The sequence below is a fragment of the Talpa occidentalis genome, unplaced genomic scaffold (assembly GCF_014898055.3).
Source record: "Talpa occidentalis isolate TD23 unplaced genomic scaffold, MPIMG_talOcc4v2.1 talOcc4.13, whole genome shotgun sequence".
Classification (NCBI taxonomy): domain Eukaryota; kingdom Metazoa; phylum Chordata; class Mammalia; order Eulipotyphla; family Talpidae; genus Talpa; species Talpa occidentalis.
Window position 1 is genome coordinate 18216046 of NW_023601322.1, and position 23268 is coordinate 18239313.

The 23268-nt window shown below is 48.6% G+C and overlaps 1 protein-coding gene across 4 annotated transcripts in view; it reads left to right on the forward strand.

Annotated features, from left to right (window-relative positions):
* The window catches only part of MYO5B (myosin VB), a 272753-nt gene that overhangs the window by 169267 nt on the left and 80218 nt on the right, over positions 1–23268 (forward strand). For all 4 annotated transcript variants that reach the window (XM_054694054.1, XM_054694051.1, XM_054694053.1 and 1 more), the window contains exons 10-14: positions 2046–2311; positions 11161–11242; positions 11680–11820; positions 20758–20880; positions 21639–21722. In XM_054694054.1, coding sequence (XP_054550029.1) covers positions 2046–2311; positions 11161–11242; positions 11680–11820; positions 20758–20880; positions 21639–21722 — 696 coding nt within the window. The remainder of the gene's footprint in view (positions 1–2045; positions 2312–11160; positions 11243–11679; positions 11821–20757; positions 20881–21638; positions 21723–23268) is intronic.

The following is a 23268-nucleotide window of genomic DNA, read 5'->3' on the forward strand; positions in this document are numbered from 1 at the left end:
TCAGACAGTTCTGAGCTTGTGGTCCTTGCTCCACTGTGCTCTCCAGGGGTGGAGGGAGAGCTCCAGGCAGGCTTGGGACAGTCATGTGTCTGCTGACATGCCATTTACATGTCACGCAATCCAGCTGCAGGGCTGTGCCTAGCAATTAAAAATTTCTTGGAAACAAGCTGAATTAACAGGTTGGATACTGGCCTCCTCTGAACCTGTTGCTTGCCAAGCTGCCCCCAGGGTATGGGGGCGGCTGCAGAATAAAAGCCTGTGGACCAAGGAAAGTCGCCCTGGCAGTGACCCCAACTGCTGAGTGAATGAAGATGGACTTGCCCAGCCCAGCCACCCAGCCCAGTCCCAGGCAATCTCCTTCTCCCCAACCTCTCAGGCTGGTTTAGGAGCTTGGAGCCAATGTCATGGAGCCTAATTTACCTTCATTTTCCTCATCTGAAAAATAAGGTGGTGAACTAGGATGATGCCAAGGTGTTTTCATGGCAGCCCTAACCTGGACAACTTCATAGGAAGATCAGAGCGACTCTGGGTCTGTGAGTTCAGGACAAGCCCCATCAGATGCCACGGCTGCTCTGGGGTCACCCTCTCCCCTCTGTTAGGTCAGGCCAGGTCACTTCTAACCGCTGCTCTGGGAACCATGCTTTGAAAGAACACTGGCCTTTGATGTCTCCCAGAGGTTTTTTTTCTCTGTTCTTGACATTATCTTGTAATTGTGTTTGTTTTGGGTTGATGGGTTTTAAATATCTGTAGGAGGGAAAAAAAATGGCCCAGGGATGTGACATTAAGGGGGAAATGGTGTGATTATCTGTGTTAACTTTCCTTGAACAAGCCCTCATTTAAATCCTACAAGGTAGCCACATAGAAAATGAGTCCCACAAGCAATTTAGGGCCATTAGGAGGTGGCTGTGATGTTCTAAAGAATCCTTTTCAGTTACTAAGCTCTCCAGGGCCTCAGGTGGGGTATCCACTTTCCTGGGTGGATTTAGATGAGGGAGTGAAGAACAGGGAAGAGGAACCTCTGAGGGAAAAGTAGATTTTCTGGGGGGTGCCCTGAGGGACAGCAAGGATTATCCAAGGGACTTAGGCATTTGGGGAAAATCAGACAAGACCCTTTGGGAGATCTAGTTATCAGAGGCTCAAAAGCCAAGTGGGGGCCTCCCTGGTGGCGCAGTGGGTTGAGTGCAGCGCTGTGAAGCTGTCCGCAGCCTCCATGGTGCCAGTTCGATTCCCTGTTGGCCAGGGAGATTCCCACATGGTGCAGCAGACCTCTCCTGTCTCAACCGCTGCTCCCGTCAGCAGTGTATTTCAGTTCTTCTGCCTGTTCTGCTCCCCACTCTGTCTCTGGTGGATTCTCTCACCCTCCTGTGCCTTTGGCCTGTACCCCAGTGCTTGTATAAATAAATAAAATCTTAAAAAAAAAAAAAAAAAAAGCCAGGTGGCTTTATCAGTACTTTGGGTCGAGGATGGTTGAGAGTCAAATGCCGGTGGGTTGCTAGGGCATGGCAGAGCAGAAGAAGGTGCCCAGACCCCAGGGGACCTGGGTGAGTCATTGGCCTCTCTGGGATTTGTGTTCTTACTTGGATGAGAAGTGACTTAAACTGGAGGGTTTCCCAGTTTTTTCTGAGGCTGTGCCAGCAGTTTGATTCCTGGCCTTCCAGCCCCTAACTCCCAGTGGGTTATCTGTACCTAAGCTACCTGTTCTTGTTTCACATTCATCACTTGGAACATCCTTGGTCCTCATCTGACAGTGCTGGGGCAGCAGAGGAGGAGACAGGAAGGAGTTTTTGTTTCTTTTAAGCCTTGATAGGTCCCAAGCAGGTGTGATACTCAGCTTTAGCAATGCTCTGTGGGCCCACATCATGTCCACATGCCGGGTGCGCATGCATGAGGCCCCTTGAGCGGCAGCTGGGGATAAAGTGGGGTTCAGAAGCAATGGGCAGGCCTGAAGTTGAGCTTGTTTTCCGTGAGGCGGGTGCAGAGAGAGGAGCATGCTGCGGGCCTAGTCTTCCTCGCCCTTCTGAGCACCTTTCCCCGTGTCCTTGCAGCCCCAGGACGAGCACCTGAACAACTTCTGCCGACTGCTGGGGGTGGAGCACAGCCAGATGGAGCACTGGTTGTGCCATCGCAAGCTGGTCACCACCTCAGAGACCTACATCAAGACCATGTCCCTGCAGCAGGTGGTGAATGCACGCAATGCCCTGGCCAAGCACATCTATGCCCAGCTGTTCAGCTGGATCGTGGAGCACGTCAACAAGGCCCTGCAAACTTCCCTGAAGCAGCATTCCTTCATCGGGGTCCTGGACATCTATGGGTAGGCTGTGCCTGGCCCCCACTTCACTCCACAGCTGCTCCGTAGTGTCTTCCCGCTGGTAGTTTGATGCCAGCAAGCACCCTGGAGATCTTCCTGGGTGTTCCCAGCCCAGGGAGTGTGAGGTGTGTTTGTCACAATGTCTGGGGTCACAGCTGGCCTCAGACCAGGGATGCTGGGTGTCCCACACAAAGAATGGGTCCTGTGAGAACACCAGCAGCCTGCCCCATTGAGAAATCCTGTAGGCAGCCCTTAGCACAACTGTGAAATCAAGGCCTGGAGAAGGACGTGTTTGCCTGACATCAGACTGGAAGTTACTGTACACTGAAATCCAGGTTTTGTGTGTCAGTAACATTTTATTTACATCTGTCATTGGAGCTTATTCACTGTATTGCCAGCTAAGGGGATTGTTTCTGAACCTTGATTTTGCCCAATGCCATGCAGACCTGTGTTGTGTGGTCATTCTTGAGGTTCCTTTTCCTTTAAGGGTGCCCTCCTAAGGTACGGACAGGATAGTAACAGCATATTTTGCAGGGAGAAGCAACAGGGCCCCATGGGAAGTTTGCTCACGTAGGCATCACGAGGCTAGATTTTTGACTCAGTGCCATCACCAGCTACAGGCACAGCCCCACTAGCCTTTAGTTTCCACATTGTGGCCACAGCGTCTGACGTTCCCTCCAGATCCTTGTGAACTGGGTTGCAGCCTCCTTTGTACTTCTTCATGACCTCTCTAAGGGAATCATAGGTTAAATCCTCCTAGATCTTGGTGTCATGTAAGTCATGGCTTCTGACTTAAACTAGAAATTGGGACCCATGAAAGCACAGTCTCAAGAGCAGTAATGTTCTAGTGGAAGGATGGGCTGATCAACTGTGACTCGTCATATGCTGTGGCTGTAGGGAAGGAAGAGCTCCTCTAGAAGCTGTCACTTCCCCAGGCAGGGACAGCTGCCCTGATTACATCTCTGCTGCCATTGCTCAGCATTGAGCGTTGGGCAGAACCATGTCGTGTGCTGCAGAGGCTATAGAGGAAGAGGGAAGCTTGATGTGGAGCATTGCAGAGCCCTCTGGAACCAAGACTTAAGTCACTGTGTGATATAAGAGGCAATAGAAGAGCTTGTGGCAGGGTCAGTTTGAGGGTTTGAATGCTCAGTGTTGTGCACTTTTCAAGGCAGAGAGTGAGTGCTTCTTGGACCAGTCAGAGAAGGCGTTTTGTAGGAGGGGAGGTTTGAACTGCATCTTTTATTTATTTTTAATCAAATTTTATTGATGTATCATGTATTTTACAAACATACGTAGTTTCAGGAGTACGGCTTCACACGTGGGCACACACCCATGATTCACTCAGCCATCCCCAGAGCTCCCTAAAGTGGATCTTTTAAAGGGAGAGAATAGAATAAGGGAGACGGGACCCTTAGGAACAGCACAGTTAAGATGGCGGGAAAAGCCAGGTGCAGAAGGAAGCCTCATGGGCGGTGAGGACCAAGTCATCCCAGAGTGGAAGGGGAGAAGGCGTCTTTCCCAGGCTTACAAGCCCAGCAACCACAGGGACCGGGCTGTCACTCGAGAGCCTGACTTCTACTTGTTCTTAGAGCAAATGGTAGAAGAATCTGTGCTCTCGGAACGCACTTCGGATGTCAGTGACCGATTTCGTTATTCTTCCCTTGCTGTAAATAGTTTTGGATAATTGGGCTTCCCAAAATATTGAGCTTTAGTGTTACCTTCTGAGGTGAGACCTCTAGAAACTCCAGGTTTCCAGCATCTGACCCAATTTTCCTTACCTACCTAGTCAAGAATCTACTTATACTGAAGTTTTGATTTGAAGATTAACATGCAGACTTGTCAGATCCTTGTGCAGATCCAAGGTGTCCTTGTCCTTCATAGCATGTGAAAACAGTCTGAGCTGAGGTTTCAGTTATATACCATCTTAGCTGGGCCTTGAATTGAAATAGGTTCTTCCCTTCCTAGGGATCCCCAATAAACGGCTTTGCTCATAGCTGGGGGAAGGGGTGCTCTGTGAGCTGAGCTCCTGGTGCCTCTGAGTCAGGGGATGTGCACTGGGATTCTGTGCTTCTGTTTGCCATCACATTTTTCCAATGGTGTTTATTTTCTCCTGCCCAGAGGGGAAGCTCTGTCTGTCTTTGAAAGGTGTCCTTGTCCGTGGTGGGGAGGGGCCCCTGAGAACCCTGTTTCCCATTTCTGTTGCCATCTCCTGAGCTTGCACCCCCTCACCTTGGTGTAGCCATGAGTTCCTTTGAGAACATCTGACAGTGGTCCAGTGCTGCAGGGTCCATGGCCAAACCACAAGGTGTGGGGCCACGTGGGAGCTCGGTCAGCAATTCCTGGCCCTTTGTGCTTCCTTCCAGGCAAGCTTTGCTCTTTAAAAAAATTTTTTTCTTTCTCAGATGCTAATTTACTTTTTCCAAGCTGTGTCCTAAAGCAGTCATGTTTAAAAAGTGATTTGCTCTCCTCCTGGAGAGGAATAAATGCCATGCATGGCTACTCCTCAAGCTGGTGCAGCGCCAAGTTCACACGCCGTGGGCAGCGTCCAAGAGAGACAAGGCGGGCTCAGCATTATCAAGCTGTCTGCCTGGGCTATTTGCTCTCAAGAGGTACTCACAGACTTTCCCTGAACATAGAAAGCGCACTTCCCAACAGTTCTGGTTTGCAGAGAAATTGTAGAAACTGGCCTGATCAGAGAGAATGTAATGAACGCTTAGCAGATTAAAACAAAACTTTGACCACAGGAAAGCAGGTGACTTGAGTCTACAGGTGCCGTTTCTGATCTCTCAGATCAGTGACTTTTCTTAATCTGGGAGAAAATGACTACACATCGGCAGAAACCTGGGATGATTTGTGTGAGCTGCTACTGCCACTGGCTTTCCTGACCACAGGGCCTTTTCTACCTGGTTTCCTTGGGATATCATATGCCTTGCAGAAACCCCCGGAATTCTTTTCTTTAATGTTATCACCCCTCAGTTACCTGGAAGTGGGTATCATACCCGATACATCTCTCCTGACTTCTCTCACCACCTCCCTCCCATTTCAAACTAATTCCTGTCTTTAGGTTTTATTTACAACATAACCGTGGGAAGAGATTCTCTCTAAGGAACATTTCATCCTCCAAGGCGTCAGAAAACTCTAGCTTTTTTTTTTTTTTTTCCAGTTTTCTTTCCAACTCCCTGCCCACCAAATGCTAGAGAGCAAGAAGACACCCCCATCATCTCACTCTTTCTCAACCCTGGTGTGGGGTACAGTAGAAAACACCCTTAGGATGACCCAAAGGCTTTGGATTTCTTATACTTCCTTATGAATTATAAGCAAGAGTAGCATGTGGAAGCTGGAGAGAATAGGCAAGATGGAATGTTTTATACAGAAAACCCCCTCTTGAAGAGGGAGGGAATAAGGGGTTGTCTGAATTAGGTTAGAAGTGTGCAAAGCTACCAAATAAGAGTGGAATTGCCAACTCCCACCCCACAAGCGGACACTCACTTGTTCAGCTGGGACAAGTGCCCCAGATGTGCCTCTCTAGGGCGTTATCGGCCCATGTGTCAGACTCATGGCTACAGAACTGAAGAGTTCTATATGCAGATGGGCCACTCTAGACTTTCTGCAGAAATTTAAAATGTTACCATAGAACCCATACCAGGGTAAACAAGTGCTCATTTCTACCTCTGAAAGTGTGCAGCACACCAGTGAGCATAGGATCACACACGTCCCCTAATGCTGTTCTAGTTCATAGAGCAGAAAAGTCTGGAAACTGCTACACCAATGGGCATAGCCCACAACTGCATCCATCACAAGCGGGGAGCGCCCTTGCTCCCTGCCCTTAGCCCTCCTGAGCATTTCCAGATGCCAGTGTCCTGGTAGAGAGAGGCTCCCCTGCATCTTGCTCATCTGTCCCACCTCCAAAAAAACACATAGCCAGCAACACCCAGAGCAGTTTAGCCAACCCATGCCAAGCTCTTTTCCCTAACTCAGGACCTAGGAAGCTGCCTGTGGGGAATTACCTACCAGGCAGGGATGGAAATTAATAGGAGAGAGCCAGGCAGCTTTTGGTTGGCAGTTCCCTCTCATGTTGCAGTAACCAGCATTTGCCTCTACAGGCTTGATTAATTACAATCTTAATCCTTTATTTCTCTGCCCTCCTCAAGGCAACAGGAAATAAATGGCTTCAATTTGGGAAAAGTACACATGTATTTGTTTTTGAGATTAGCCGTCTAGGTGCCATGGTAGCACAAGAGGTTAGCTATGACCAGGCCGTTCTTGATGAGGACAGTTGGTTGCGGAGACTGTTGGAGCAAGGCAGGGTACAGAGCCCTTCTAATGCTGAGAAGCAGCAGGGAGAGGATGGGGGAGAGAAGAGAAGTCTGGACCCCAGGAAGCAAGAAATGGAGTTGCTGGTATTTTATAGCCTTCTCAGTGCTCATATTGTTTTCCTTATCGTTTGTGGTACTTTATAACTTTAATCCTGCTCTAGTCAGTGCTTTCTGTTGATGCATTTTTTAAATAATTTAATTGTGGTTGAAAAAATATGACATGAAATTTATCATCCTAACTAGTTGGGAGTGTAGTGCTCAATTGTGCTGCATCTTCACAGCAGAGCTCCAGAGATTCTCAGGGTGCGAGACTGAAACTCTACCCACTGACCAACTCCACTCCCCCTGTTTTCCCAGGCACCGGCCACCACCAGACTGTAAGGTGCCCAATGTGGTTCCATGAACTTCAGGAAGGATGAAAATGATTTAGGGTCTGGTTCATTGAAGCCCTCCTCTAGTAGCTGCCCTAGACCCCATCTGTGGTCATCTACGTTTAGCAGAATGGTAGAGAGCTTTGCGAAGCAGAAAGAGGAGGCAGAGCTAAGAGATTCCTGTTCCTTTCACCCGTGCTCACAGGGAAGGACTATGTCCCAAACTTCAAAGCATCTCATTGCCTCTCTGCTCTAGAATGAGAGGCTCATGGAGGTTAATAATTAACTCACAGTGACTGGTTGACTTTTTATTGCAGTTTCACTTTCCAACAGCATAGCCTTATTTTTAGGGACATCTGTGACCCTTGTCTTACCCTGAAATTGGGGTAGAATGAAAATGAAATTGTATGCTTTTCTGCTACATTTTGAAAATGGAGAGAAATTGAAGTCAGAGGTGGTCCATCCCTGCAGTACACATCTCACGCCTCAGCATCACCTCTTACTCCATGTTTTGACTCCTCCCACCCAAGGATTCTGGTGTAAATATCCTCAGCATTGATTTTACAGGAGAAATCCAATTCCCTCTAGGATATAAATTTCTTTGTGACATTTTTATGTTGTCAACTAGGAATTGACCCATTGTATTTATTTTAAAAACTTATCTCTGTTGATGGGAAGAATTACTACAAATATAATTCCATTATACTAGAGAGGTTGCCCCATCTCCCTGACTGTGGTTTTCCGAGGTCAGTCATCTTGGATATTTTCCAAGCCACCCAAGCACCTCATTCATCTCTGGCCCTCCGGCATTACGGTAATTACACTAGATGGCAGAGGAATTGTTACCAGATAATATCTTAGAAATAGAAAATTATGAGCTAATTTCAGGCCATCTCAAATTAATGAGAATGTTCTTTGTGGAGTGCTACCAATGTAAACCTTCAAAAATGACAAGTGGGAGATATTTAAATCCTTTATCTGTGGAGCTCAGTGCAAATTCTGCAAGTACAACTGATTGCTATTACCTGCCCAATTGCTAGGGTGACTCTCTTATCTTCCTTCTAGGTTTTGTTAATTAAATTTCCGCTGGGGCCTGGCTGTCATCAGCAACCTCGCTTGGGATGGAGTGGGTGGGGAGAAAATGAACCTCTGAGTGACATAACTGGGTCTATGGAACCGCCATTTGGGCTGGAGGGCTGCAGTCCAGGGCAACATCTGGCAGACACAGCACCTCCCTCCTGCTTGGTCTCGAGTGCAGTTCCAGCCTGGACTTCGTGTCTTTGATCTTGTTTTATTGACCCAGAATTATTTCTCCTATGTGGCCAAGACCAAAGGCAACTCTTTAATGTGGTCTCTCCAAGCAATTGACTCCTTTGATCACAGAACAATTTCCCACTTCTCTGTGTCTTGTATCTTGGGGGTGGAGGTGGATGCAGAGGGGGAGGAAAGCCTGACATTTTCCGGCACTGACCTGGCCCCTTTGGGCGTCTGATACATTTATTTTTGCTGGTCCTTCTGTATCAGGTGCTGCATCTCTGCCCCCAGCCCCACCAAGGGCCACTCCAATATGTCTCTTGGGAGTAATAGTTAGAAAGTGCAATCTGCTTGGAATGATGGGCATCCTTTTATTAAGAATGGAGAATATTCAGTTGTCCATTCGAAAGAATGAGATGTGATATGAAGGTTCTGCAGAAGGCTGAAGCCCGTGCCCAGCCCAGAACCCTTACTGGCAGGTCCTCTTCCACTCCATGTACTCAAGTCCCTCTCAGCTGAGAAGTCACCCTGCTCGAACATAGCCCTTCCAAGTCAGCTTGTTTTCTTTTTTTTAAGATGTATTTATTTATTTATACAAGCACTGGGTATAGTCAGAAGCGCGGGAGGGTGAGAGAATTCACCAGAGCCAGAGTGGGGAGCAGAGCAGGCAGAAGGACCGAAGTACACTGCTGAGGGGAGCAGTGGGTGGCAGGAGAGGTCTGTGCATCATGTGGGACCCTTGCTAGCGGCTGGGGATCAAACCGGCTCTGTAGAGGCTGCAGGCAGCTTCGCAGCCCAGTGCTCAACTACTGCGCCACTAGGGGAGGCCCAGTCAGCTTGTTTTCTTAATCAAACTCTTCACCGTCTTCTAAATTAATAATAGTAATCTCAGATATCAGCCTCTGGGTTCAAATACTGGCTCTACTTCCTCCTGACTCTCTGTGCAAATTATTGAAACTCTCCCTCATTTAGTTTCTTCAACTGTAGGATGTGGTTTACAGCAGGCCCTAACTCATGGTGGTGGCAGGCATTCATGAGTGAGGGGTCAGTAGATACACAGGACCAGCCATCCAGCCTGCTGTGTGGATAAAGAAAAAGCATCTCTTCCTCCTAGATTTCTGCCCTTCTCACTGCCTCCCCCTGATGACATTGCTCAATGCACTTGGAGCTGCAGCTGCTGATGCTGTTACGATGCTCCCAGCTTGGTGAGCAACCAGGCCTATGCAGTAGCACAGGGTAATCTCATCGGGAGTCCTCTCCACCCCACCTTCTTTAAGGTCTGGAGAACATCTCCATTTCTTGGCCACCACTCATTTAAGGCACACCCTGATTGGCTGTGACCTGAATTATTGCTCTAGTACTAGCAGACTCCACTTCCTTCTTCCATCCTGAACACCTTTCCCCAAATCATACCTTTCCTGCACCCTCCTGCCAGTTTCCAAAATGCAAATCTGATGGTCACTTCTTAATTGAAATTTCTTAATTTCTTCACATTAACCCCTGGTAAAGTCCAGATCCCCCAGTAGAGCATCCAAGGCCCTGGTGCAGGACCCATGCCTGGCCCGGCAATGTCATTTCCCGCCGCTACACCTTGTCTTCTCCCAGCCCCTCTGCAGCAGTGGAGCCACAGTGCAAGCATTTGAGTTGAGCAATAAGTGATGTTGTTAATATTCTTCAAGTAGGAAGAGCTCAAATAAGTCCATATTTAAATTTAAAATCCAACAAACCTTCGCTACCAATCACAGTTCACAAAGAACAGAAAAATACTGAATTTGATCAAGGATCATGAAAGATAAAATTTAAACAAAAGTATTCTTTTCATGTATTAAGTAACTTTTTGCAAAGTTAATCCACACTGTGGACCAGAAATTCAGTTACACAGTAATACTCCCATGGAGGGGCGAGAGGGACTGATAGGATGGAGCACAAAGACAAATTTTGGAGTGATGAAAACCTTGTGTTTCAGAGTTAGGGTGGTGCTCACACACTGTATAGCATTTGTCCAAATCTCTCTGAAATATACCTTGAAATTGGGTGCATATTATCTATTCAAACTCTAGCTCAATAAATGTGAATTTACAAAACAACACACCTTGGCTAGTATTAGGAGAGTAAAACACAATGAGGAGGCTGGGACCTGGGCGGGGCGATGACCTATAATGGATCCACCTTTTTGGAAAGTAATTTGCTACTTTTTAAGAAACTGTACTCAGACATGGTGATTCTCCTTCTAGAATAGCCTCCTAAAGAAAGAACCATGAACTCACAGAGGTAGATACAATATTAGCCCCAGCATGGGTAGCTGGAAACTGGAGAAAGAATAGAAATGCCTTGCAGTTGCACACTGGTTAAATCAATGTGCAGATTGGATAGAGGTGGCCCATCTGGGCGGAGCAGCCCTCCCCAGCTTGTGAGGGGTTACCAGGTAGGTTTCAGCCCCTCTTGTTCCCACACCTCGCACCTGTCCTATCTTCCAGTCAATCCGTTCAAGGTAGGTGGGGTAGATGCTTTTGACAAACGATGGCCGGGGTAAGTGTTTGCAGTGGAAAGCTACGTGATAGAAATACGGGTCTGATCTTACATATCATCCTATTTGGTTCAAACACATGAAGGCCCTGAAAGGAAACCTACTTCAGTGTAACAAAGTCAATATGGTTCTTTCTTTTGCACATCTACTTTTCTAAATTTCCCTCTAGTCAGTAGTTTTTCTAATTATGAAACTGGGTATCTCCTAATTTGTCAAGGCTCTCCCGCACACTGACACCTGCACAGTGGTCTCTTTGGACATGAGTGGAAAACAGGTCTTCTGTGCTGCAGTTGGGGTAGGGCTGATCGGAGGAGAGGGTGAGGGAGGCTTGAGAAAGTCGCCGTGATTCCCTCTGATTTTGTCCACTCCTCTTCCATCCTGCAGGTTTGAGACTTTTGAGGTCAACAGCTTTGAGCAGTTTTGTATCAACTATGCCAATGAGAAGCTCCAGCAGCAGTTCAACTCGGTAAGCTTTGTCTCTGGACAGCCGTGTTGGGTGGGCAGACTCTCTCTTCCTGTGAGCAAAGGCCCCTGTGGTTTCTCTGCCCCCTGCGTGGGGCTGCAGCAGGGAGAGGGTAAACGAGACTTTCCTTGCGCTTGACCCTCAGTCCTGAACTTGGACATTTAAATAATTACCAGCCAGACACAGGGCCTCTTGGAATTGTTGGGAAATGACAACACAGGTGATGACTAGAATATCTGAGGGGAGGGACTGAGTGGAAGGGGCACCACCTGAGTGAGCATTTCTGTTCTGCCCTGGTGACTGTGACTTAGTGGCCAGCCTTTTTCTGGTGGGTGTGCACCATCCTCCAGGACTTAGAACTAATGGTTGGGCCTCAGGGGAGATGAAGGTTCAGATGTACCTGCAGTTCACTCACCGTGACCTTCCACTCCTTACCCTAGCATGTATTCAAACTGGAGCAAGAAGAGTACATGAAGGAGCAGATCCCTTGGACCTTGATTGATTTTTATGATAACCAACCTTGTATTGACCTCATTGAAGCTAAGCTGGGCATCTTGGACCTGTTGGATGAAGAATGTAAGGTAAAGCTGATGCTTTCATCAGATCAGGTCATTTCCAGACTTGGAGTCGGGGGCAGGACCACTGTGCAGTGCAAGGTTTGCTCTCTAAGCTGGAATTGCTTCTGTGATTAACAGCCATTAGTGTGCTGGGGGAAGCATTAGTGTTCTGTGTACGAGAAGGTTCTAGAAAATGACACATGGAGTGTGAGTGGCAGGTGTTGCTTCATTGGTGAATGTGTATCTATTTGGCTGAGACAAGATGGTTTTATTGGCATGATATGATGGTGATAGAATTTGGCACCCCAGATATCCTTGTCCTTGGAGAAGGACCCCAACATCTAGATAGGCATCCCCAGAGAGTGAGGGTCAGGGGCCTAGGATCCTTTGCTACACCAGGTAGCTTGTGAGTGACACAACATGGTTTGGTGGCAGTTGAGGTCCTCAGAGCTCCCCATCCAGCTTTTTGTGGATGCTGCCCTGAATTGTCAGCACCGACAGAGGCAGGCACCGATGGGAATGAGCAGGTAGGATCTGGGTTTTGTTTCTTTTCTTTTATTTATACATATTTTACATCATTCTTCCTTTTTGTACAATGCATGCTTTCTCCTCTCAGGTGTAGTCCCCATAAAATTCCCGCCTCCAGTTCACCCGTGCACCATCACCATAGTCCCTTGTGTTCTTCTCTCCCCTGTTTTGATCCCTCTCCTTCCTGCTCCCCTGCAGAGTCTCTGGTGTATAGTTGCCCATGGATCTGGGATTTTAACAATCACGTAACTTCTTTAGCCTTTGGTTTCCTGCTCTGTGGATTGGTAGGGGTTGGATCTAGTGATTTTCCAAATTGGTAGCTGTTGAGAAGGGGGTAAATGCATACCAGTTCCATCAGTGATAGAAACTCTAATCAAGGGCCTCCCTGGTGGCGCAGCGGTTGAGCTCTGGGTTGTGAAGCTGCCCCCACAACCTCTGCTGTGCCGGTTCGATCCCCGGCTGCTCCCTGGCCACTGGAGGAGGGTCCCACATGGCGCGCAGACCTCTCCTGCCGCCCGCTGCTCCCCTCAGCAGTGTACTTCGGTCCTTCTGCCTGCTCTGCTCCCCACTCTGGCTCTGGTGAATTCTCTCACCCTCCCGCGCTTCTGAGTGTACCCAGTGCTTGTATGTATGTATGTATAAATCAATCAATCAATCAATAAATCTAAAAAAAAAAAAAAGAAACTCTAATCAAAAGTGTAGAAACCACGTGATTCTTGGTATTGAACCCTGTTGCTTTTACTCTCTGGTCTCCCACATCTTTGCCTGTACAGGACAGAGTGTGGCTTGATCACTAGGGAGAAAGAGGCCTTTCCCTTCCAGAGGGGCTCTCCTAGTTTCATTGCCTTTGAAAATGAAAAAGAAAGGTTAACAGAACAGTAAAAAAAAGAAAAAGAAAGAAAAAGAGAATACATGGAAATCCGCGGCTCACACATTTTTATCTCCTAATGGTTTTCAGCATTTCTGTGAGCTGCGGGCTCCCTCCTGAGTCAGATCCAGGCAGGTGATTCCCCTGTGTGGCAGGTGTGTGCCTAGGGTTGCTCCTGCCAAGTTGCACCGGAGGTGACAAGACACTGGTTCCTGCACGGAGCAGCACTGGCTAAATGGCCAAAGTCCCAGCCAGGGCCTCCGGTCTCCCCTCCTGGAGTTCATTACTCCCTTTCCTGGGTCAGTGTCTAATGCCGCCAGCTTCCTTCCTTTGCTCCCCTCCTCTCCGTAACTGTCTCCTCTATGTTTACCCACCCCCAACCCCAATGGCAACCTTGCGTCCAACCTAGGCCTCTGGACTGTGCCAGCATAACCCCCCACGGCCCTGGCTCTTGGCCTGCAGCTCTTCCCTTGCCTCCCCAGTGGCGAAGATGAAGGTTGAAGTACATGCTGAGAAGCGCTGAGGCCAAGGGCGTGAATCTGCTGGCTTCTGTGATGAGCTTCCCCACCGAGACCATGCCCCTCAGGGTGTGGCTTCTCCTTTGCTGTTTTCACTCCCCTCCCAGAAACACACCTGAAAGCTTCAGGATGATTGCTTCTGCGAACCGAGCACTGCCTGGTTGATTCTCACTCACTGACCCTGCCTGTAGCAGGCGGACTTGAGCTACTTGCGGGTTTGCTTTGTCTTGTGTCTGAGAATCTGAGTGGTGCTGTTCCCCCAGATCATGTCGCAGGAATGTCAAACCACAGCTCTCAGAACACTGACCCCAGTGCTCAGATGCAGAGACTTCAGATTGTTGTCCATTGGGTGGGCCACAAGCCACCTAGGGGTGTTCCAGAACAGTGCAAGTCCGGCAAGGAACAGGTGGTGGCAGGAATGGGGTGAGAGCAGTTAGCGGGCAGCAGTCCCAGGGAGGTCTAAGATGCAATTTTGCAGCGTTTATGAACATGACCTCCTAAATCCCTGGACTTCGCAGCCTTTCATCGCCCCAGTGCAGTCAGGATCTCTGACCCTCACATTTGCCGTCTCCCTGCACCGCCTGGAGCATCTCTTTCAGACTCTGGCTTACTCTGGAACAGCTAAGGCAAAGTCAAATCCATCTGTTTATATGGATGATCCCTGCCTCACGCCCTGTAGTGCCTTCTGTTTGGGTCAGACTTATAAAATCAGGAGCTTTTGGCTTAAGACTGTATCTAATTCAAGCTCATGACACTGGGATGTGGAATGTATTATGCACCTGCTGTGTGTCTGGTCTTGAGGGAAAAACCCTCAGGAGAGGAAGAAAGACTCCCTGCTGGCCACCAAGGGAGGAGGGTCAGGAGAACAATCACCACAGCGAGTGGGTTGGGGCCAGGGCAAGGGCCCAGGAATGTGTTTGCAGGTCAGGTCCTGGAGCCAGAAGAGGCTGGGCCGTGATCCAAGGACAACAGAGTGACCACTGAGTGGTCACCAAGGAGGCAGAGCTGACTAAGACCTCTGGGCCATGGGCAGTGGCCCCAGTTGTGTGGGGTCTCTCTGCCGTCCCCTCCCAAGGCTGCCTGGAGGTGCAGGTCTGAGGCAGTTCAGGGTGTCCTGTTAATCAGAGTGGGGACTCAGAGTGCTGAGATGGGGGAGCACTGTGGAGCTCTCCTACTTTGGAGAAGCTAAAGGAAAATCAGCTCCAACAGACTCTGTGAATGAGCTCTGCCTTGCACTCTGCAGAGCCTCCAGTTTGGGTCAGCTTTGTAAAATTGGATGCTTCACAGCTGATCACACCTGCTGTGAATGTGATGTTTAAACTCAAGCTGCCCAGGATGTGGGGGTTTCAAGGGAGGCAAGATAAGCACTGAGGAACAACATAATAACGGGGAAACATTTTTCTAAGCGATTTAGGTACTCTGGGAATTTGGAATGGCCCAGTGTAATCCACTGCAGCTTTTCTCCCAGCCCATGTTACTGCATTTGTCAACTATCAGACTGTCCCCCACAAGGCATGCAACTTTCTGGATGGGAATTATATACAGCAATAAATCTGAATTTTAAAACTAGGGCTGCCTGCTATCCCCTCTGGAAGCACCCACGGCTTTGACCCTAAGCTGGCTCAGAATTCCCATGGGGGTGGTCGCAGCATGATACTCCTTGGGAACCATACTTTTGGGAACTGCCTGAGACATGTTCCTTCCCTCCTGTCACTCAGATACACGCTGCAGGGTGAGGAAGAATAATGAGATTGCACTGTGAAGAATTGGGTTCTGTGACCCCCATGCGACAGGACACAAAGCCCAGTGAAAGATTAGACTCATGGCACGAAAGCAGCCCCTGGGAAAATCACTTTTCCTGGAGGAGATGCACAGTGTCACACAGGGCCAGCGAGCTGGGATTTCAATTAGAAATATGGAGATGGGGTGACTGTGGATTTAAAGGGGTGGCATACAGGGCCGGTCTCCCAGTGCCTGTGATTGGTTCCAGAAGCTGCAGAGATGGCTCAAGGGACCAGAATATTAGAGCACTTGACTCCTTCAGGTGGAAAAGCCCCTTGACAGTCACAGATTTATAATCAGAACCCAGGCCAAGTCACAAATTGAGATGCTCCTCAGTCCCCAGGCGACAGGGTAGGGTTTTGCTTGCAGGAAAAGTTAATTTCCAGGCTGCTCTTCACAAAACTCTCCTGCCCCGGGCCTCCCTGGTGGCCTTGGGGTTAAGTGTGAGCACTATCACTGCTGCAGCCTGAGTTCAATCCCCACCCAGGGAGGTGACCCACATGGAGCAGCAGACCTCTCCTGTCTCGCCCACTGCTCCCCTCAGCAGTGTATTTCAGTCAGTCTGCCTGTTCTGTTCCCCACTCTGTCTCTGGTGAATCCTCTCACTCCCCTACACCTCTGGCCTAACCCCAGTTCTTCTCTACACAAATAAATAAAAATCATTTTTTAAAAAAAGAGTAACATAAACAAAAAACAAAACTCCCATCCCAGGGTTCTCAGGCTGCTGTGGGACTGCCCGCTCCTGAGCCACGTTCAGACAGGGCCTTTCCTGCCTCCCTGTGTCCCTGTGTCAGCACCCTCCCTGCTGGAGGGACACGCTACTTAGGGCTAACAGGATAGGAGAGGCCACTGCATGTTTCCTCATATTCTCAAATAAGCAACATATTTGCATTTTAGTGGGAATTTTCTGAAAATGTCTCTTAACCCCTGGAAGCAGTTCTAGTGAGTGAAAATACAGATGCTGTCTCGGTGTGAGAGCTGGTGTCAGGGCCTGCAGAGACAGGCCTGTGCGGGGGAGGCCAGCTCTGTCTCCTGTACCAAGATCCTTGTGTTTCATGGAGCCCAGCAGTAGAATGAGAGCAGGCTAGATAGTGGGGAGGCAACCCCTCTCTTTCCTTGCCAGGGTCCAGCCTGCTCTCCTGGGAGTGGACTCTCACCATCACGGGCGTGTGCTGTGTTAGGAGTCACCCAGGAGGTCTCCTTGTTGCACATGTTTGTGAGCCTGTCTGAACACTGGCATGGATGCTTCATCCATTCACCCAACACACCCCACTGCCTTTGTAACTGACCCTGGCCCTTCAGTGCACCTCTGAGGGGTCAGGCAAACACTGATCTCCTGTGCTGACAGAGAAGTGTGAGTACTGAGCAGGAGGTGACACAAGAGAGTCGGGGAGGAAGTATCCCCCAAAGGCAAACCAGAGGGGAGGGGTGTACCAGACAAGGGGAATGTCGGCTTTGCAGAACTTGAAATGGCCAGATTTGCCCAGAGCCCATGAGACTGGCAAGCAGGAACCAGGCAAGAAGTGCTCCTGTCTGGGGACAGAGTTTGCACTTGACTCTGAAGGCTCTGGGGCTGCAGGGCGTGATGCTGGGGTGTGGGATAAGTGACCAGATGGGGGTCATTTTTCAGCCAGTCTTTCTGGTCACTGTGGGAAAGCTCAGTTGGGAAGAGCTTGGTGTAGGGAGCACACAGGCTGCATGTGTGGTCAGGGAAAAGGCGAAACTTTGAGAGAGGAGCCGAAGGTTCTGGAAGGAGGTCACCAGGGGGCTCACTCCCTGATTCCATCCCCAAAGGTGTGGGATGGAATGAGATAGCACAGTCAGTTGTGGCAGGGGCTCAGGAAGACAGTGACAGTAAGCAGAGATGAAGTAACTGGCTCTGGGGTCTTTACCAGTCTGCTCCCTTGGGCTTTTGTGTGGGGATGGGCTCTGGCCCTAGGTGACACCCCAAGCCAGCGGTGGCCATCTCTGCAAGACAGAGCATGATTTCTGCCCAAGGTTCCAAAAAGAACCTTGGTGAAATGCCATCCTGGACCACAGGATTTATACCCCAGGCTGTTAGGGAAGAAGAGTAGCTAGTGAGCCCAAGGACTTTCACTTTTCCACCCTGATTTCTTCTATTTTATTTTAATAGCAAAGAGTAAAATCCAGTTAAATGCATTTTAACAGCTTTACCAGGATTCACGCACCCCACGACTCATCCATTTAAAGTATGCCATTCAATGTTTCTTTGTATATTCACAGAGCTATGCAGCTGCTGCCATGACAATCAATTCTGGAACATTTGTGTCACCCCATAAAGAAAGGCATTAGCAGTCAGTCCTCAATCCCCCACAGCCCCTGGCAACCAATAATCTATTTCTGTCAATACAGCTTTGCCGGTTCTGGCATTCCATATAGAGGGGATCTCACTCCGTGATGTGACCAGTGGCCTACCCCGCAGGTTAGAGGGACAGGACCTGTCAAGTGAGCACAGGGTTGGCATCCAGGCTCCTGCCCAGTGCCTTTTATGCATTACTGTGAGAAGACAGCAAGGACACTTGTATGAAGCCACTAGTAGAATCTTTTTTTAAATTTTATTTTATATATTTTTTACATCATTCTTCATCCTTGCACAATGTATGCATATTCATCTTGGTTATATTCCCAATACAATTCCCACCCCTCTTATTTTGACCCTAATCCCTCCTCTCCACCCCACCCCCATAGTGTGTCTCTGGTTTATAGTTGCTTGTTGATTTTGATTTTTACTTTATTGGCCTTGACTTGGTGCATATGCTGGGGCTACTGATAGCCAGAAGCCAGGTTTTTGTTTTTTTGGTTTTTTGGTTTGTTTGTTTTGTTTTTTTTTTTTTCAAAATACAGGATTTGCTTGCTTTCTCCTAAACTCGTTTTAAATCTACATTTTGGGGGAGATTAGTGTTTTCTCTCTCACCCTGCTCTTCATGGCTACCTCTAAAACTGTTGTTAGGAAGAGATGTTTAATGATGAAGAGCCCATTCTCCAGAACTGTTGAAGCTCAGCTGTGTGATCTCAGGCAAGTTACCTTACCTCTCTGTTTGAGCTGTTTCATCTGTAAAATGCGCATAAACATAGTGCCTAGCTCATAGGATTATTGGAGGATTCGGTGATTTGATTCATCTAAAATGCATAGAAAATTGACCGCTATATAATAAGCACTATGGGCATTCACTTTTTTTTTTTTTTTTAACAAGCACTGGGTACAGTCAGAAGCACAGGAGGGTGAGAGAATTCACCAGAGCGGGGAGCAGAGCAGGCAGAAGGACCGAAGTACACTGCTGAGGGGAGCAGCGGGCGGCAGGAGAGGTCTGCGCGCCATGTGGGACCCTCCTCCGGAGGCCGGGGAGCAGCCGGGGATCGAGCCGGCGCCGCAGAGGCTGCGGGCAGCTTCGCAACCCAGCGCTCAACCGCTGCGCCACCGGGGAGGCCCACACTATTAATATGATCTGAGAATCTTAATTGTGAATTTCTGCTGGCCGTTATTTTTAGTTGAGGTTGGAGGTAAAAGGAGGGACTGACCCATCCTGGGAAACAGGTATACATACAAGCTTGGCTGTTGGTCTCCCTCCCTCACTGAATCAGGCCAGTCAGGGTTAGTGAATCTACTGGGTTATGGAGTCTTCCGACAAGTTCCACGTCATTGTCAAGATATGATTTTCATTCTGGAAAAATAAGCATCAACGTAGGTGGGGCTTCTCACCATCGTCCTGCCCTCCCTGTTCTGGCTGCCAGTTCTGCCCATCCTGGGCCTTTGTGCTCCTGTCTCCTGACCCTGCCTCCTGACAGCCCCTCTGGGCTGACCCATTCCTTTCCCCATACCTGGCGTTTCTAAATACAGCAGGCTTGGGGACAGATATAAAGCAGCAGCACATATAAAAATGCTGAATTAAATATATTTTATCTGCCCAACATAATTAATAGCTGCCTTCAAGAAAAAATTTCTTGAATTTTCTACAGTACTCAGCACTGGCTAGTTAACACTAGTTATAGCAACTTGAATATTGCAGGAAATCTGTTTGCCTACAAAAAGCTTTAGACATTTGTTCTCAAGTGTGTAAGCATTTTACTTGTGGCACATTTTATTAATATACAAAACAAAGCCCTCTTTAAATGCTCAGCGCCAGGGTCACCTTCAGGCTGGTGCCCAATCCAGATGCAGAGTCTAGAGGAACAAAGGGCAAAGCAGTGGACTCATAACTGGAATCATAGGCGGAAGGAGTTATCATCCTTGACAATTTGAATGGCGCTTATGAGTGACTGTTATACTTTAACAAAACAAAATGCTATTTCACTTTTGGAAGTCATCTCTAAAAATATTGAAAGATATTTGAAATCTGTCCTCCTGGAATTGTGAGGGAGGGAGACTTGTAAATCTAACCTTCATTTGGGGTAGGCAGCTAAGTACCACGTAACTCAAGCACTGGTGTGTGCTGCTGTTACTTAGCATGCAGTGTGTGGTTGGACCCCAACCCTAAGTTCTCGGAGGGACGCTCTTGTCCCCAACAAGCTCAGTTTGTAGTGACAAGACAATCCATGAACACAACAGTGGACACTATTAAGAGAGTGAATGTAAGGGCTTAGAAGGGAAGAATTCCAAAGGGAGTCAAGAATGGTCAGGGGAGGCTCCGGGACAAGGACAAACTCGAGCGGGTGCTGGGCAGTGGGTTTTGATGAGCTTATGGTGAGCGATGGGCTCTCCTGCCCAGGCAGCCGGCCTGAGTGAGCAGGAACTTGGTGGTGGGGGTGGATGGGGTGTGTTCATGACCCAGAAGTCACTTCCCGACCAGAAGGAAGAAGCCTCTTCAGATTTGTTCTGATCCTGCGCCTGTGACCGTGACCTCCACACTGATCCTCTGACCCTTTCAGCTTCCCTGCCCAGCAGGATCCTTGAGGCTGAGCGTACTGCTGCAGGCACCGCTGCAGCCAGCCCCACGCCATGCTGAGAACAGGCCAGCAGGCCTGTGTCCGTGGTTGTATGCTTTCCACGGGCCAGTTAGGATTCCTTCTGAGCTGAATCACACCTCTTAAATTGACCTCAACTAACTGGGGGATTCCCATGCTGAGAACAGGCCAGCAGGCCCCTGTGTCCGTGGTTGTATGCTTTCCATGGGCCAGTTAGGATTCCTTCTGAGCTGAATCACATCTCTTAAATTGACCTCAACTAACTGGGGGATTCCCTCCCTCTGCCATGACTCTTTGCTTCCTTTCTTCTTTCATAAAGCACCTAAATCCTTGGTTCTGCAGGTCCCCAAAGGAACCGACCAGAACTGGGCTCAGAAGCTGTACGACCGGCACTCTGGCAGCCAACACTTCCAGAAACCCCGCATGTCCAACACAGCCTTCATTGTCATCCACTTTGCCGATAAGGTGAGCTTCGGTGCTCTGTTAACCCCACCCTAGCTGACTGGGGGTTTCTAGGCTAAGAGGGCATTCATTGTCCCTTTTGAACTCCAGTGGCCTGAAGTATTAGGTGGGGTCTCCTTTTCTTCACACCATCTCTGTGGTACCCCAAAATGCACGAGTGACAGAACCCCACAGTAGGGGGTCATATGCTTAGCAAATATACTTTCAGGGTCTCTGTCCTTGGAATGGAGCCGCACGTCAAATAGTCATGAGTCTCCCTGCCTGGAGGTGGACGAGGAGGAGAGACCCGCAGTGGACCGCTCCTTTGGGTCGCTCCTATCCCAGTCACTGGTTTTGACATGGAATTTTTCATGTGGATTTCTCTTCTGTAGGGCTGGCCCAGTGCTTTTCAAATTCTCTGTGGTTGTAAGTCACCTGGGACCTGGTTTAAATGCAGGTTCTACTCGGAAGGTCTGGGATCTGACTGACAAGCTGCCTTTGCAGACCCCAAAGGAAGCCTTGTATTAAAAGCTACCTTATAGGAGTGCCTTATTCAACCAAGATATCTTCCCACAAAAAGAATGCTTGATTCCTCTGTACAAATCCTGATTACATCTTGGTTTTCATGTCCCCTCAGAACACCTGTGGGTTTCTTATCTACCCACAGCTCTTTTCAGGAAGCCCTGTGTGAGTGAGCTGAAATCATTCAAGGTCATGAAGCTGGGAGGAGCTGGTCAGGATGAAGCCCTAACTCCGGTTTCTGTCTCCTGCCCTGGCCCTAGGTGGAGTACCTTTCTGATGGTTTTCTGGAGAAAAATAGAGACACAGTGTATGAAGAGCAGATCAACATCCTGAAGGCCAGCAAGGTAAGGAGCATCAGGAGCTAGGAAACAGCCAGAATGTCCACAGGCAGAGTCTTCTCCCTAGTGTGGAGGTGGAGATGTTGGGCAGGGCAAGGTGCAGGGGTTGTGGGGTGCTTCATTTGAAAGCATTTGAAGACAGCATGACAGAGGCAAAAAAGCAGAGCTTGGCAGAGGCACCTGGGACAGATACCAGCGAGTGAGAGGACATGGGGACCCGGGGTGGGAGATGAGAGGTGACCAGCAAGTCTGAGGGTGAAAACATCCCTGACATCCATTAAGTCACTTGTCCTCATCGCCAGACTGCAGATGTCAAAGTTCTTAAGCCCCTGGAAATTCTAGAATCAGTGCATGAATTTCTGCTGAGACTGCAGAACCTCCCTGTTGGCAAAATCTTAAGTGGACTAAGAGGTGGGAGCTAAGGAGACTTGAATCTGCCAATGTGGAATGTCCTTTTCTATTATCCCCAGGACTTCAGTTATTTCCTTCTCGAGAGCATAACAGACGCATAGCTTAATGACAGATGTTGGTAATGGTGTGAGAGGTGAAAAGAAATTGCTGTGGAAAAAGAATATGGGTAACAGACTGACTCCTTGGCTAGGAAGACTCCCAGAACTCAGAGTATATCGTACCAGTGGCTGTGGTTTATTACAGCAAAAGGACACACTGCAGGATCAGCAAAGGGAGAAGGGAGATGGGGTGAAGGCTGGGAGAACCAGGTGCAAGCTTCCAAGAGCTGTCTCCTGGGGGCCCCACAAAATGTGCTTCCTCTCTGCAGCAGTGAGTCCTGACAACACCTGTGGAGGGTCCAGCAGGGCAGCTCGCCTGAGCCAAGGCAGCGAGGGTTTTTACTGAGACTCAGTGATGCAGGTTCCCTCTGTCTCATCTGTTGCAAACCCTCCTGAAGTCCAAGGTCCCAGACACCAACCAAGGGTCGGTCTCCTAAGCAGGCCTTTCTGTGGACAACAGTGTTGGGCTGCTGTGTTAGCTCTGTTATCTACAGGATATCATTTCATGTTGGGAGCACTGGCTTTTTATCAGAAATGAAGTATAAGCTCATAAAAATTTAAATCATATAGAAATAGATAAAAGTGTATTGTCTCACTCCCTGGGTGACCTTTTCATCCTCTGACATAAGCATGTTGGTAAATATTAAGATTGAATAAGCCTCTTTAATTTTTCACTTATTATATCTTGGCCATCTTTCCACATGAGTCTGTATGTTTTGGGGGTTTTTTAGACAGATGCCAGTATTCTGCTAATTCGAATAATGCTGTAATGAATGCACGTTGCGTATCTTTGCTAACTCACACAATTGTATCTGTCAGGTAAATGCTTAGGAGTGGAACTGATGCTTCAAAGAAGGTATACATCAAAAGTTTATTGGCACTGCTCAACTGGAATAGAAAATTTGGTCTCTGATCTTCTCTTGAAAGGACTCCCTTCTCTTCCCTGCCCACCAATTCTGCTGCAATGCTAACATTCCCCTTCACTGACTAATCTTTCTGAAGAGTCAGCAACCTTGTTACCCAGCTCCTCCCTCCTCCCCCTG